Consider the following 15,260-nt stretch of genomic DNA (forward strand, 5'->3'; position numbering starts at 1 on the left):
GGTTGGACAAGGTGACACAGGGGCAGGGAGAGACTGAAGCAGGAAGTGCTAACGTTCAGTAACATAGATTTTGCACCTGTAATTCCTTTCATGAATTACTTTCCCTCAACTTCCCTTGAAAGTTTTCCAGACTTGAAATATTCTGGATTCTCCCTGTGTGAATATATTTCTATATCAAGTGTCCATGTTGATATACTTTGCAAAGTTCTGTTTCTGTGAATATGTTAAGATACCAAAATATCTAGCCAAACCCTATCGAATCTGTTATCAGCTTTTGGGATTTTGAAGGAGTTTCAGGATATTTAATGTATTTTTAAAGTTTTGACTCACACAACCAGATGAATTTGTAAGAAAGACAGGTTTTGTTTCAGTAGTAGTACGTTTCTACTGCTTGTGACTGCACAGCAAATCCTGAAAATGAGACGAAATGCACCCTAAAGCTTGACACTTGGGAGGCACATAAAACTGAGTAAATATTTTTGGTCATTTCTCATAATTTCTAAGTCAATCTCATGGTTATATAGGTCTGTTGTATAATTTTCAAAAAATACCTTTGGTGATGTGAGCAATGGATTTATTCAGGATGGAAAAGATGACTGTGTATAGTTCTATTTATGAATGGTAGTATATGTACTCTTGATGATTCTCAGATTCTGAGAATAAATATCTTCTATTATTATGTATGCATGCATCTGAAGTTTGGCTTTGCAGTGTGTAACTTGTTTAAATTAAAATATACACTTTTTTTGGTAAAAACATATTTTTACAGGATTTTTTAAAAGCTCTGGAATCTAAGCTTCCTATTAATTTGTAATTTTTAATATTAAAGAAAATGCCATGCGATATCCTCATGCTGTACTAGATTTTCTTCAGGAACCTTAGAACATTTTATGGACAGTAACTAATGCACTGCCTCTTAGAAGGAGCAAAGACATATTTTATTACATACTAACCCTACAAGCTACATATTAAAGTAACCTTGAAACATGCTGGATATGATTTGAAACAGAGTGTGTTCTTCTGACAGAATAAAGAATGAGCTGGTTTAATTGATCCCTTTCAGGATACATTTGAAGGTTAAGCAACTACAGATCTCAGCTAATCTGATGTAATCTGCTGTTACTAACTGGATGTCTACATTCACATTCGTAGCACACTGCACATGAGTGCCTAGGAATAAAGTTTTCAAATTTTTTCATATTAATTCTGCTGGGAGGAAGCCATGTATCTGTTTGTTTACTTCTACCTCCTAATGACCTTTTTTGAAGAAGTGCGTGGTTTTTGTCCTTCACAATGCACTTGCGTTTACCATGGCAGAAGTGATGGCACTGGAACAAGGTATATATTTTATTATTTGTTATACAAGGCAATTTATAAGGAAAAGGGTTGAAGAAATTGGAAATAACATTCTCATACATTGCAAATTAGTTCTAGCATAGTTGAAATAAAGGCCTATTTTACACTGGTGTTATATGGCTAGCAGCGTTCCTGAATAGGAGCAGATGGTGATTATGGCTTTGTACTTAGCAAATAGGTACTCTAAATCTTCAGTTTTTGCAGAAGGCAATTTCTTTCTGCTCCCTGATTTTCCTACTATTATAATGTCCTTTCTATTTCTAAAACTAGTTGTCTACTGTAAGGTGATTCTGGTTTCATAAATACAGTAGTTTCTTCTTTTTTAATCTGCAGGAAAATCATACAATTTTTGGTAATAAAGAGGTTAATTTGAAATTTGATGATCTGGATATTGTCATGTCAATTTTGGGAGATACTGTTTGTCATTGCTACTTATTGTCACAACATATCTAGTATAAAGCTGCATGAGGAGAAGGTAAAATAGAGGAAGAATATAGAGAAAAGGGGGAGAAAATTAAAGATAAGCTTATTGGGGGGGGGGGGAATCTTCAAGCTAATATGTGCAAACAATGTACCCCAAAGAAATGGAAACATACTGATTCTTGAAAATGCTGAGAAATCCCATTTCACTGAAATCAATGGGAGCAGAAAGTTCTTAGCACCTCTAAAAAGCAGATCATTTCTACGTAGACACCAGAAAGAGGACTAGAAAGCTCTCCTTTAGAGAAATATAGGCTAACATTTTCAATTTGCAGTCTATTCTGAAAGGTAAATATAGACAAATACTTTGAATCTTTATCATGTGGAAAAACTAGAAATTGGTAGTCCAATATTCTGAATTTTAGTAAAACACATGGCATGCAGTTCCCACTTGAGATACATGCATGTATCATTCCTTATACAATGGCTTCTGTTTTTCAGTTGTCGAGAATGATGGACAGAAGACGGTGCTTACATGCTTTAGAATCAAGCAAATCTAGATTTCATGTGAAAGTATCATTGCTATTTCATATTCTTTTTAGAATCTCCATGTTTGTCTTTTCAATTGTTAAATGCAGAAGACTGTTCTTGATTTGACGTTCTTTATTCTGCTAGTAGTGTTGCAGAAAGTCATAGCATTTGCATTTAAATCTGAAATACAAATTTCTGATAAAGAAATGTTGGTATCTCTCTCTTTTGTTTGGTTTTTTTTTGGTTTTTGTTTTTTTTTTGATGCTAGGTCTGTGCTCTGTAATGATCCTGACATGTATGAGATCCCTGTGAATGTTCCTGTGGATACTGTAAAGCTTCGTATAGAGAAAACTGTCATACGAAGGATTCCAACTGAAGCCTTTTACTACCTAGTAGATCTCAAATACCTGTGGGTAACTTACAACTGTGTAGCCAACATTGATATCAGCAGTTTCTATAACTTGAAACAACTGCATGAGCTACGGCTGGATGGTAATCTGCTCTCGACTTTCCCTTGGGAATCGCTGGCAGAGATGCCCAACCTACGGACTCTTGATTTACACAACAATAAAGTGACCAGCATTCCCGCTGATGCTGGCCGGTACCTGAGAAACCTCACCTACCTGGACATATCCAGCAACAAGCTAACCACCTTGCCGTCAGACTTGATGGACATTTGGCCCCCCTTCTCAGAAGCTGTTCTGTCCAAGAACACAGACATTCTGGCGACCCAGAGAGTCATTTTGGGTACGTTAAACAGCCTGTCTCATTCCTTATTAAAATGTACCTAAATGTTAAGTTCCAAGTGAGAATGGGTAGGGGACCAGCCTGGGATTCAGGAGAGTGGGTTTTATCCAGGTCAGTCTTCTGGTTTGCTCTATGATTATTTATTTATTTATTTATTTATTTTCTGTTGGTGACAGAAAACTATAAAATGAACATAGTGACCTCCATGTATGTTGTTATCTCAAGGTTATAAAACTGAAGTAAAATCTATGAGATTCTGGTCTACAGGAATACAGGCCATATGGAGTATTCAGTGTCCATATAAATGCAGGACTTTCAAAAATTGTGTTTCTGATGACATTTCCCTCATCACTGTATGTGGTTGCAACTGCAAGCATGTCCATTTGCAACTGTTTTTTCCAGTGGCTCACAAGCCAAACAAGTAGCTAGAGTTGATGCTCATATGAAGCCTGTCCTGAGACACAGTGCTGCCGACAGTGTTGGTGGCTCAAAAGAGGGCAACTCTGCTCTCTCCATGACTACTGTTGACCTTGTGTTGCTCTAAAGCTGCCTGATTATCCTGAAGATTTTCCCAATTTACATGTTGAATATGAGAGAGAGAGAGAGTAGGAATCTGATCCCAACAACTTCACAGTACTTTTTATAGTATTTAAGGTAAGTATTTAAGAATAGTTTGGCCAGGCTCTGATTTTTTTCATAATTTTATTCCATCTTGCTAGTATACCATCACATCAGTTCTGTTTGTGACTTTGTGCTTTATCTTACACTTTCTCTCCACTTCCTAGTCTTGCAGGTAACCCCTTTCTCTTCTGTAGTTTCAGAAAGTGGCTGGAACACCTCTGTCAATAGTGTTCTCTTCTGTCGCTCTTTATGTATAAGTGCACGTTTTGATGTTTTTGTAGTGTAGTGTAGCAGGCAGAAGGGAGGAAAACCAGCTCGCTCTCTCCTGCAATAGTTCTATACCCACTAGTAAAGATCTGCCCTGCATTGTACTGCCCAGTATTTCCAATTTCTTGATCTAGACTCCCACTATTCAGTGTTCATTTGTTCAGCTGCTTTGTTTCACAGCAGAAGCTGCAATTTGAAACTCATTTAGATGAGATTGTATATAAGTAACTTAATAGATGCAAATAGGCTGAATGAGTTCCTCACATGTGTGGTAACTGTAGGTTTGCAGCATTAATAGGATCTTCATTTATTCAGGATTAAAAAAAAAAAGAAAAAGCTGTAAAAGTAAGTCCAGCTCAGTACCCCTTTCCCTGCCCCCACACAGAAGGCTACAGGAGGCAGTAAAGTAGGAGCTGACTGTGCTAGATCTAATCCTCCTGATGATCTCATGTGGGAGTCCCAGAGGTTATTTGGTTTCCTTGTCTTACATAGCCCTCACCACTTAAAAAACAAAACAAAAGAAACAAACAAAAAAACCAACCCAAAAACCAAACACCAAGAAAACCCAAACCCCCACACACTCTTCTCTCCTCCCCTTCCCCCTGGCAACCATCTGCAGGCTTTGTTGGTGCAGGCACTTTGCCAGCCTCCTCTAGTCCTGGCAAACCCTCTGGTGCCAGCATTGAGTTCTCTAGAGACTTGGGATGTGACTTTTGGATCATTTTCATTTATGAACTACAACTGGGTTTGAACACAGATCTCCAGAGGAGAACACACACTGGGTTCAAACAGCACCTTGCTTCTCTTTTTGTAATGTTACATGCTGAGGGAGGCTCTGTGCAGTCATTATAGATTTGGACCTGAGAATGCAAAACACCAGGTAGTACTTTCATTGTGTTGTGTTGAGTAAATCTACCTTAGGTAAGCTGTGAATAATTAGCTGAATTTTCTTTCATTGTACATCATAGCCTTCTGATGAGTATATCCCAATGCAGACAGGCAGTGCTTGCTATATAAGAAACTCTATAGTGAATAAGAAAACATCCCCTTCCTGTAGAGATTAGAAAGTTCTGTGCTCTTTATGTCATGGGTTATTTTGACAAGCTTACTTAATCTCCACTAAGTGTTAGGTTTATTATCTATATTACTGGAGCTTGCGAAGTTGTAGTTATGCCACTTACACTCACTGCCAGAGGCTCATCCTTAGGTTGCTGTTGATGGACTGTTACAAAGCAGTTGTTTTTCAGGAATGAATGGTTGATAGAAACTGTCAGGCTAGAAAGATGACCTAGGAGTTGAGATGTCTCTATAACGCTCCAGCCATAGGAGATGTCAGCTTAGAACGACAGGAGCAAGATGTGCTCTGTGGCATTGCTTCCTTTCTGACACCCCTCCTGTCTCTGCTGGGATTGCTGGAGCCTGAGGAAGGAGAAACATATCCCGTAGATACTCTCCTCCTCCTCCTCCTCTGAGGTGGAGATAAGGATCACAGAGGTATGTGATCAGGAAGGATTTCAAAAAGGCCTCTGGCCTGCTGGGATGCAGATCCAGATTAACTGAACCATTCTGGTTGAGTCAGTGCTGTTCTTAAAGCCTGCAGCCAGCCCATTCCAGAGCCTTCTCTGGTAACCTCTTCCAGTGCTTATCTATCAGGATAGTGAGAAAGTTTCTCTTAATATCTAACCTCAATCTCCCTTACTGCAAACTAAGCTGATTACCTCTTGTCCTACATGAGATGGACATGCAGAAAAACTAATTCTGATCTCTTATAGTAACCTTTCATACATTTTCCTTCCCTGTTTGCCGCCTTAACTAACCACACTATTTCTTTCACCAGTTTCTTATAGACTGTGAGGAGGGTTTTTTTTTTCATTTTCTACCATAGTTACTGGTTCCCTTTGGACTCCTTTGGGCTTTAAAAAAAAAGGTTTCTCTTAAAATGTGATGCCCACAATTGCACGCTTTGATGCTCAAGAGTGTCCTATGTGCTCCAGCTGTTCTCTGTGGGAGCATTCAGCCTGACCTATGTGCCTACATGGAATGGTAACTGCAGCCAGAGCTCTGCTAGAAGCTGGAACCCAGAGCAAATAAATGCTGGTTTTGTCTAGTCAGGAAAACAGCAGTCAGATTCTACTTAGTGTAAGCAATTATGGCTTGAGCTGGCTTCTCTCCTAGTTCTGGCAAAACAAGATTGTCACTTGCATTTAATTAACAAGACCAACAACAGCAAAGCCCCAAACTCAAATGTCTGTGCATATGTATTTTTTAACACCAGGAGGCAATTTTGTCTTCAGTGTCTTGACTGAGATTCAAGAAGGTTGCATGTAAGAGAAAGTTCAGGTTCCCCTGGTTTACTTCAAGGACTCTTGGAGGAGCCACGGACTACTTTTGCCAGGGGACTGGCAGGTTATCGTCTCCTTATTCCAATTCATAATCTCTGTACTTAGGGGGTTGGGTTTTTTTATTATCTCCCACTGTATGATGTTCCTCTGTGTGGACACTATGCTAAATGAAAGAGGGTCAGGGAATGATTCCTGGCCCTGTGGCCAAGTGGCTCACTCTGGCTCTTATCCACACAGTTTAGGGCCAGTTCTCTTTAAAGCTGACTGGCTGTTCCACACTTTCTAAGATTTAGCCGTTGGTTTTCTGTGGGCTCTACGGGATGCTGCAGTGATTCTAAAATGTAACTGTGTGGGTAGGGATGTTTTTAATTCAGTTCAAAGTGCCTGAAAGTAATGTGAGAATTGCATGCAACCCATAGAATTGTGCTTTTGTAGTATAAAATAGCAAGGGTATGTTGTATGCCTGATGGGCTGATAGGCATGCATGATAGTTTGGAGGTGCAAAGCCTGCTGAACTTACATTGGGGGCAAGAACAGGATAGAGTGAGCCGTCCTTGGTGTGGTCTCATCCATAAACCTTTCAGGGAGCAATCCCTGGAGTGTGAATTGTCCCTGGAGCCACGTCTGGCTTTGTCTTGGAGAGCGCCCTTTGGAACAGTTCAAAACAAAGCTGTGGAGTGAGCTGACAATTAAGCATTGGAAATGATCGAGGGACGAGTGTGTGAGTTCACCTGGCCCTCTTTTGGTTACCTCTGGAGCTATAGCCTAATACTTTGATCCAAATGACAGCTAAGTTTCAGCATTGGCTGCTGTACAGAGATTGACATTTCTAGTGTGAATGATGGCAGTAGCATTTTCCATATGGAAAGTTACATCTAGTGAGTCACTGAGAAGAACAGAGGAATCCAGGATTTGATAGAGTGGCAGTTGGATGAGATCTTGCCTCTGTTGCATGTAGAGGTGCCAAAAATTTGAAATGCTGCAAGTCCATCAGGGTCCCAGCTGTTATGCTGGGCCATTGGGTAGATGCTGTTTTTCCTGAAACTACTCCCTAGCAATTACTGTGTGTAGGAAACACTGGGACACAGTGAGGGAAGTGGGCTTCACTGTTTAGAACCATGGATCAAAAATTTTGTAGCTTCAGTTGGAAGAGAGCCTTGGGTAGGTTGGCCCAAGCTGTGGTGAATATTTCCATTGGCCCAAAACTTGAATATTTCACATACTGCCATTTTACAGCAACTGAAAAGCGGTATATTATACAAGTTATGGTGTGAGACTGGTTACTGATTTACAAAGGAAATTTCTCTAGTAGCTATTTCGAATGCTAAAGTCCTTATTGACACAGCATGGCAAAACCCTGCTTACTGAGAAGACTGCAAAAATGTGCATGCACAGACACACATATACATATATTTGCCATTGTACATGCAAGCATACATATAAATGTGTGAGAGTAAATTAAAATATGCTGAATGTAGAATAAAGCAAGGTTTTTAGAGCAATTTATATTCCATATTTAATGTTAAAATACACTGCATTGGTATATTGCAATGCTTAAGTATTTATCAACGTTTGTTTTGCCTTGGTTAGTATTTCTTTCTCAGGTCAATGAGCTGCCTTAATATTTCTACAAAAGAATCCAGGGTTTATAAAGACTCGGTGTTCCATCAGATACACATGCCATTGGAGACTTATAATTATTTTTATTTTCTTTTCTTAGGAAATTATTTTCCTGAGGGGATTCCATCTCATTCCTTTATTAAAGCTCCCCATTTTTTCCAGTTTCTTCATTTTTTTCCTTTTTTTAAACTTTATTCTTTCATGTGTTTGTTCTCACTTTTACCATCTTGTAAACACAAGCTGTTAAATTTCAGAATGCCCTTTGTAGTTTGGAAACTAGGATTACATTCCCATTTCTATTCTCTTCAATAGCTAACTGAAGTATAATCAAATTCAGTGTTTTATCCTTGCTTCCAACTCAATAGTGCTTTCATCTTTTCATTTTGGGAGTTCACATGACTTGATGACTTACAATGGCTGTGCAAGTTTACTAAAAATAATGTGAATACTGTCAGATATTGGCGAGACACAGATAAATAGAAGGGATGAGCCGTGGAGGCAAGGAAGGAACTCCTGTAGCTGTATATTTTATATGTATTTATATAAGTCCTGCTTCTTTAGCCAGTTCCACTGGGAAGCATGATGGATGGGGGAGATGAGGTGACTAACTGAAATAACTCTTTCTTTGTGCTAAAGCACAGAAGTACAGAGTCTTCTGGGACAAGTTTCTTCTGAAGCTGAAACCTGGCCTTCAGAATGAACTGAGATGGTCAAACCTGTGTCCCAGACTGGACTAAACAACCATCCAATCTAAGGACTATCCATCTTTGCTTCATCCTTCCTTCTATTTTGTCAATTTCTGATACTTATTATAACAACTTCGGGTCTTCTTTGGGACACTGGGAGAACATGAAAGCTATGTATTTATATATATATATTAGGAAAAATTTCTTCACCAAAAGGATTGTCAGGCACTGGAACAGGCTGCCCAGGGAAATGGTTGAGTCACCATCCCTGGAAGTATTTAAAAGAGGTGTAGATGTGGCACTTAGGAACATGGTTTAGTGGTGGACTTGGCAGTGTTAGGTTTTCGGTTGGACTTGATGATCTTAAAGGTCTTTTCCAACTGAAATGATTCTATGATTCTATTTGAAAGGCCTTTGAGTGCTGCTAGTAGTATTAGAAACAATAATAAACCCCCTCCTTTCCTGCAGTAAAGCTTGTAGGATGCAGCAAGGTCACAGAAGAAATATTTTCAGTAGCGTTCAACGTAAGGGAGAATCTGCTGCCTGGTATGTGGGATGGGAGCCCTACTGATGCTGCAAATCTGTCCTGATTAACGCTGTGGACCCAGAGTTCCTGCCCTGCTGCCTGCTTGTAGCACAGCTGCCCCGTGCTTCTGTCCTCTAGATAGCACAGAGGCCATGCTGGGAGTTCACGTGCGTTTTAGCAGCATTTGTTACAGAGGAACTCTGGCAGTTGAGGCCTTGTTTCAAGGGGATCCTGTCTTCCCTCTTACACCTTAGGGGAATTTAATTTTCAAATGTTCATATAGTCTCTGTCTTAACATAGTGAGGAAAATTGACCCCTTATAAGCGAGTGAGAATGGAAAAAAAAAAAATTACGGGAATCTTGTCTCTAACTCTCTCTAACTACAAACTAAAGCTTGCCTAATTTAAAAGATGAACACAAATAGTTACATACATATGCTTGATTGGGCAGAATTTTTATGAGCACAAACAGTTGATGTGCCTAGACATACAGAAAACATTCGGATGGTATCTCTTTTGCTTGTGAATATATGTGTGAAGTTCACAGGAAAAATTTTTATGTTTTGGAGATTATTTTTTTCTTTTTTTTAAAGAAAAGCAGTTGCTGATACAGTTTCCTTGATTTCTTCTTCTCTGTTCCAGTGGGTAATAAGTAGTGAATAGATGTAAAATCTCTTAGGTCTGGAAGGGGTGAAATTGGATTGTGATGTCAAAGTCATGGAATCTCTTCAGGTCAAGTCTTGTTTTAAAGAGTGGGGATTAATTGGGGTTTACGACAGTTTTAACCAATCACTGCCATTGTGCTTAAAATAACCTAATCTTGGTCAGGCGATAAAAGGAAGCAGTAGTTAATTATTCATGTATTCTTTCATCTGCAAGTTTCTTCCAGAACAAAAAGCAGAATTTTTCCATTAGCTGTTTTGATAATTCCTAAAAATGTACACTGAACAATATTAGCAGGTGTTTCAGGTTTTTTTTCTTTTAATTTTGGTTTAATTAATATGACTTGTCTGTTGCACTAATCAGTAAATTCAATAGCAAGGGGTTCTTGCATACCGTCCTTTGTTTCAGACTGTAAGTTCTGTTTATTGTTAATACTAAAAAAAGAAAAAAGAAAAAAGTATGCCCAGAAGTATAAGTCAAATAAGAAAATATTTGAACTCATGAGTGATATGCTGTGTGGTGTTTTACCTGGTGAAGCTGCTGTTGCTCTATGAAGGTCAACATAGCAGAGTAATCGATACCAGCTGAGGATTTAGACTTATATTCCTCAGAAATGGCTACTCTCTTTCACCATAATAAGTTCACCAAGAGGTAGAAGCCTCTCATTCAAAGACTTTGGAATCAACAAGCGAATCTTATAGCCTCTAACAGAAGAGGAGAGAGAGTGTTCTTGTGTGCCATCATAAAAATATTGTAGTCATCAGCTTTTTTTCAGGGTCCTTCCCATTTTTTACTCTTCTGCTATTATTTTTGAATGTATTTCAGAGATTGTCCTAAATTGAAGCCAGATTTCTGAGAATATTGGTATAGGTCAGAGCCAGATAAGAATTTTATTGGCCTAAAGCTTCTTCTCCTTAGCTTTTATCCTTTTTTCAAGGGGCAGAGATGTTGGTGTAAGCTCTAAACCCTTAAATCATCATGTTCTCTGCAAGCATTGAAAAAAGGGTCTGAGAAGACCCGCGTGGTGTCTGGTGTCGTGGTTTAACCCCAGCTGGCAACTAAGCACCACACAGCGCTCACTCACTCCCCCCACCCAGTAGGATGAGGGGGAGAATCGAAAAAAAAAACCCAAACTTGTGGGATGAGATAAAGACAGTTTAATAGAGCAGAAAGGAAGAAAATAATAATAATAATAATAATAATAATAATAATAATAATATGACAATAATATTAATACTAAAAGAATTAGACTATACAAAACAAGTGATGCACAATGCAATTGCTCACCACTTGCTGACCAATGCCCAGTTGGTTCCCAAGCAGCGATCTGTCCCTCCTGGCCAACTCCCCCAGTTTATATACTGGGCATGATGTCATATGGTATGGAATAGCTCTTTGGCCAGTTTGGGTCAGCTGTCCTGGCTGTGTCCCCTCCCAACTTCTTGTGCCCCTCCAGCCTTCCTGCTGGCTGGGCATGAGAAGCTGAAAAATCTGTAACTTAATATAAACACTACTTAGCAACAACTAAAAACATCAGTGTGTTATCAACATTATTCTCACACTAAATCCAAAACACAGCACTATACCAGCTACTAGGAAGAAAATTAACTCTATCCCAGCCAAAACCAGGACAGAAGATCAAACTATAAGAGCCCAAATAAGGACCAAGAGTAGAGGAGAGTGACAGGATGCAATAACCCTGAGAAGCTATCTTTCCAGAAGGCACAGGCAGGTGAAAATGTATCATCAGTCTTTAGACATCTTTTCAAAGTGTTTTTTCCTAGATAAACAGCAAAGTTAAGCAAAGGTAGTGCCAGTATATTACTATGCTCCTGTAAACTTCTGTGAAGAAAACATTTAGCTTAACAAACATTCATACTGTTCTTCCTGACCTCTGTAAAAACTCCCCCACCAATCAGCTGAACAAAAAAGACCAAATGAAAGAGAAAAAGAGTAACTCAGAATAGGTCCACGGTTCTCCTTGATTGTACTCGATGGTAGTCATGCGTCATACTGTAATCACAATATCTATATATTGCCTGACAACATTTTTTTTTTTTCTTTCTCCTCTTCCCTTCCTGCTTCAGGTTTGCAGGACAACCCATGGTTTTGTGACTGTCGCATTTCAAAGCTAATTGAATTTTCCAAAATTGTGGACAACTCAGTTGTACTTCTTGATCCATTGATTTCATGTAGCGGACCTGAGAGCCTGGCAGGAATCTTGTTCCAGAGAGCTGAGTTAGAGCAGTGTCTTAAACCATCCGTGATGACGTCAGCGACAAAAATCACTTCCCCGCTGGGAAGCAACGTTCTGCTACGCTGCGATGCGACTGGGTACCCAACACCGCAGCTTACTTGGACTAGGTCAGACAATATACCAGTGAACTATACAGGTATAATTGCTCTTTTATAGGAAATGGGAGAGCCTGAAATTGTTGGGTTGCTTGTGCTTTGAAATCATTATAAGGAGTAACAATGGACCAGGTATTGCACCAAACTGGAAATTGGATCCATGCAACAGCTGCTATGAAATTCTTTGTCTAGGTCTTGGTCTGAACAGGTCCAACAGACTGTTCGGATTCTGGATGTGGTCTGTAATGCGAACAACGTGTGTGGAGGGGGGAAATGGATGAAGCGGGGGAAGGATAAAGGAAAATGGAAGTTGAGGTAGTTGGGCCCTAACTCAGAAGCTGAAAAGCAGAAAGGAGAATTTGTTACTGGAATCTCCATTTTGGTTCAAAATGTTCATGTTAAAAAAGCTAGTGAGGCCATAACTGAGCCACTTAAAACTCAGCATTGTAAACATAGGATTATCCAAAATCATGTTTTCTATGTTGTTTGCAAATGTTTATTGTTTCTTTGCAACACCCATCTTGGATGCTAAAAAGGTTGTGATTGTCTGATATCATTCTAGCTGCTATGATAGATATTTATGCAGTAACTTAAATATAAAAAATGTTTCTCGCTGATGCCAAGTAGTTAGCAGTTATTTTAAATCGTAGATCTGAAGAAGGTAATAGTCCAAAGTACTGAAATATCTTAAGACAAAGGTAATTTCCAAAAATGTTTAAAATGGCTAGTGTGTTCAGTGTCACTTGAAGTCAGTGAGACTTGTATTTCCTAGTCACTTAGCAGCTTTAAGAAATTTGATTTCTCTTTATGTGGTTTTGTTTTACTTAGTGAAACTGCAAATTATATTGTAAATCCTCCAGATATTCAATTCCATTTGGACCCAACCTGAGCACTTTTCTGCAATAATATAATATGGCAGGGAGTTCCATAGTTTGTGTGTGGGGTTTGGTTTCGTTTTTTTGTTTGTTGGTTTTTTTTTTTTTTTTTTTTTTTTTTTTTTTTTTTTTACGTTTAATACATGTGATTCCTTCTGGCAGAAATAACTTCAGGGAAGAAGTAGTCTAATAATGTTTACTTTCTCTTTAGCTCCCTTTTATAATGTTTTACTCTTTGTGTTTTCCTGTAGTAATTCAAGAAACACCTGGAGAGGGTGTCAGATGGTCCATAATAAGCTTGACAGGGATTTCATACAAGGATGCAGGAGAATACAGATGTAAAGCCAAGAACTTAGCAGGAATGTCAGAAGCTGCTGTTACTGTCACAGTGGTTGGTGTAGTTACTACAACTGTGTCACCACAGAAGTATGGAAGGAAGCAAGAGGCAGAGAGACAGAATACCACTCAGGAGGAATCCAAGCAGGAACCTGAGAGGACAACCACACCTCTTCCCACCACACCAACCACCACAGCACTGGTTAGCGCTGAAAGATCAACAAGCATCAGGTATACTGACAAGAAGCAATCCAGGCCTGTGTTTGATGGAAAGAAAAATTTAAAGGCAGTGACAAATGGAAACAAAAAGCAGACTGGGGAGATAAGCAAGAAAGGTGAGGAGACTTCATTGAATACAGCAGGTATGGCTGAGCAAAATGTTACTGTAAAGAACCTAAGAGTGATCAGTGAAACTGATGAAAGAGTGACCTTAACTTGGAAAACTGTCAATGCCACAAGCAACTCTGCAGTGACTGTGTTATACTCAAAGTATGGTGAGAAAGATATGTTGCCTCTGAGCACTGATTCTAGCAAAAACAAAGTCACAATTGATGGTTTGCAACCTAGTACTCAATATATGGCATGTGTCTCACCCAAAGGAGTGCCACCGACAAAAGAGCAGTGCATTATTTTCTCCACTGATAGGTTAAATGATGAAAACAGCTCTCAGTTTTCTATTCTGATACTGGCCAGCAGTGCAGGATGTGTGGTTGTTTTACCTTTGATATTTTTCTTACTCTACAAAGTTTTAAAACTTCATGTGAAACCAAAAACTGCAAAGGAGGCTGACCTTGCAAAAGAGACCTATGTGAAATTTGAAACACTATCTCTGAAGCCTCGAACAGTGAATGCAGGAGAACAGCTCTGGGCACGAAGGTACACAGATGAGTCGGAAAGACTTCTCCTTTGTTCTAGGTCAAGCATGGATTCTCAAATGACCTTCAAAAGCGAGGGCTCTAGGTCTGAGTATCTGTGTTGAACATGGGTGAGGGTGGAGGAGATGAAATATACAGTAGGTAAAATTAGTGCAAAATGGTGATACTGTATCTGGAAGCAGGTTGGTGCTAAGCGGTGGTCGGAATATGTTATCTGATGTAATGCAGTCTACTGGATGGGTTGGGTGGTGGTAGGAGGGAGAATAAAAGAAAAATGTTGCCTGTTTATTTTCTTTTTTTATGTTTGTGACTTTGGATGTGAAGGAATGATGTTCTTCAAAAGATAAATACGGCATGAAATGGTTGCCTGGTTCTATTTTTTGTTTTCCTTAAAACATCATTCTGTTTTCTCTTCTCTTGTTTTACTGTATGATGTGCTAGTTGCATCTATCAAACATTAATCACAACCTTCATAAAAACTATGTACTTAAAAATAATAGGAAAACAGTTTAAACTACTTTTATTGAGGTCAAAACTTTATTTGAAAATACAAGTTTTCTTCTGACATCAGCTTGTGCTTTGAGATGTCGTACAGCTCTGTTTGTACAGTATCTTGGACTGGAAGTGATCTCAGGCCAATCAAGACTGAAGCTAGGTAGCCACAGCTTATGGACTCTTGAGAGATACAGTACACATAATATTGTCATTTTGCAGATGCTATGGCAAAGGAGCTTCTTTAGTATTCTGAAGCTCAGGTAAGATCATTATGAGTAACTCTGTGAGAGATACTAGATATTAATAATGTTAATTTACATCAAATGATCTTATTGCAAAATCTCAGCCTTAGAATTCACTTGGATGCATATGTCTATATACCTCAATTTCAGAAATCTCTGTACAGAAAATTTTGTGGTACTGTGTAATACAAAACACACTCTTATATACCTACATATTACATAGATATTGCACAATATTATGTTCTACACTGTAGTAATATAATATATTTTGAGATACAGTAAGAGAAGGTCTTGTCCTCAGGTCAAG

The 15,260-nt window shown here is 38.9% G+C and overlaps 1 protein-coding gene across 1 annotated transcript; it reads left to right on the top strand.

The window, feature by feature from the left end:
* Window positions 1-1,222: 1,222 nt before the first annotated feature.
* LRIT3 (leucine rich repeat, Ig-like and transmembrane domains 3) lies at window positions 1,223-14,320 on the top strand. Its single transcript, XM_050896612.1, has 4 exons — window positions 1,223-1,338; window positions 2,576-3,054; window positions 11,866-12,171; window positions 13,257-14,320. The coding sequence occupies exons 1-4, from the start codon at window positions 1,223-1,225 to the stop codon at window positions 14,318-14,320; spliced, it is 1,965 nt and encodes a 654-aa protein (XP_050752569.1).
* The last annotated feature ends 940 nt before the right edge of the window (window positions 14,321-15,260 follow it).

The sequence above is a fragment of the Gymnogyps californianus genome, chromosome 4, assembly GCF_018139145.2.
Source record: "Gymnogyps californianus isolate 813 chromosome 4, ASM1813914v2, whole genome shotgun sequence".
Lineage (NCBI taxonomy): Eukaryota > Metazoa > Chordata > Aves > Accipitriformes > Cathartidae > Gymnogyps > Gymnogyps californianus.

Coding starts and splice junctions, on each gene's coding strand:
- LRIT3 (XM_050896612.1), top strand. CDS start 1,223: ATGTATCTGTTTGTTTACTTCTACCTCCTAATGACCTTTTTTGAAGAA. Junction 3,055..11,865: donor GACCCAGAGAGTCATTTTGG/GTACGTTAAACA, acceptor TTCCTGCTTCAG/GTTTGCAGGACAACCCATGG. Junction 12,172..13,256: donor TATACCAGTGAACTATACAG/GTATAATTGCTC, acceptor GTTTTCCTGTAG/TAATTCAAGAAACACCTGGA.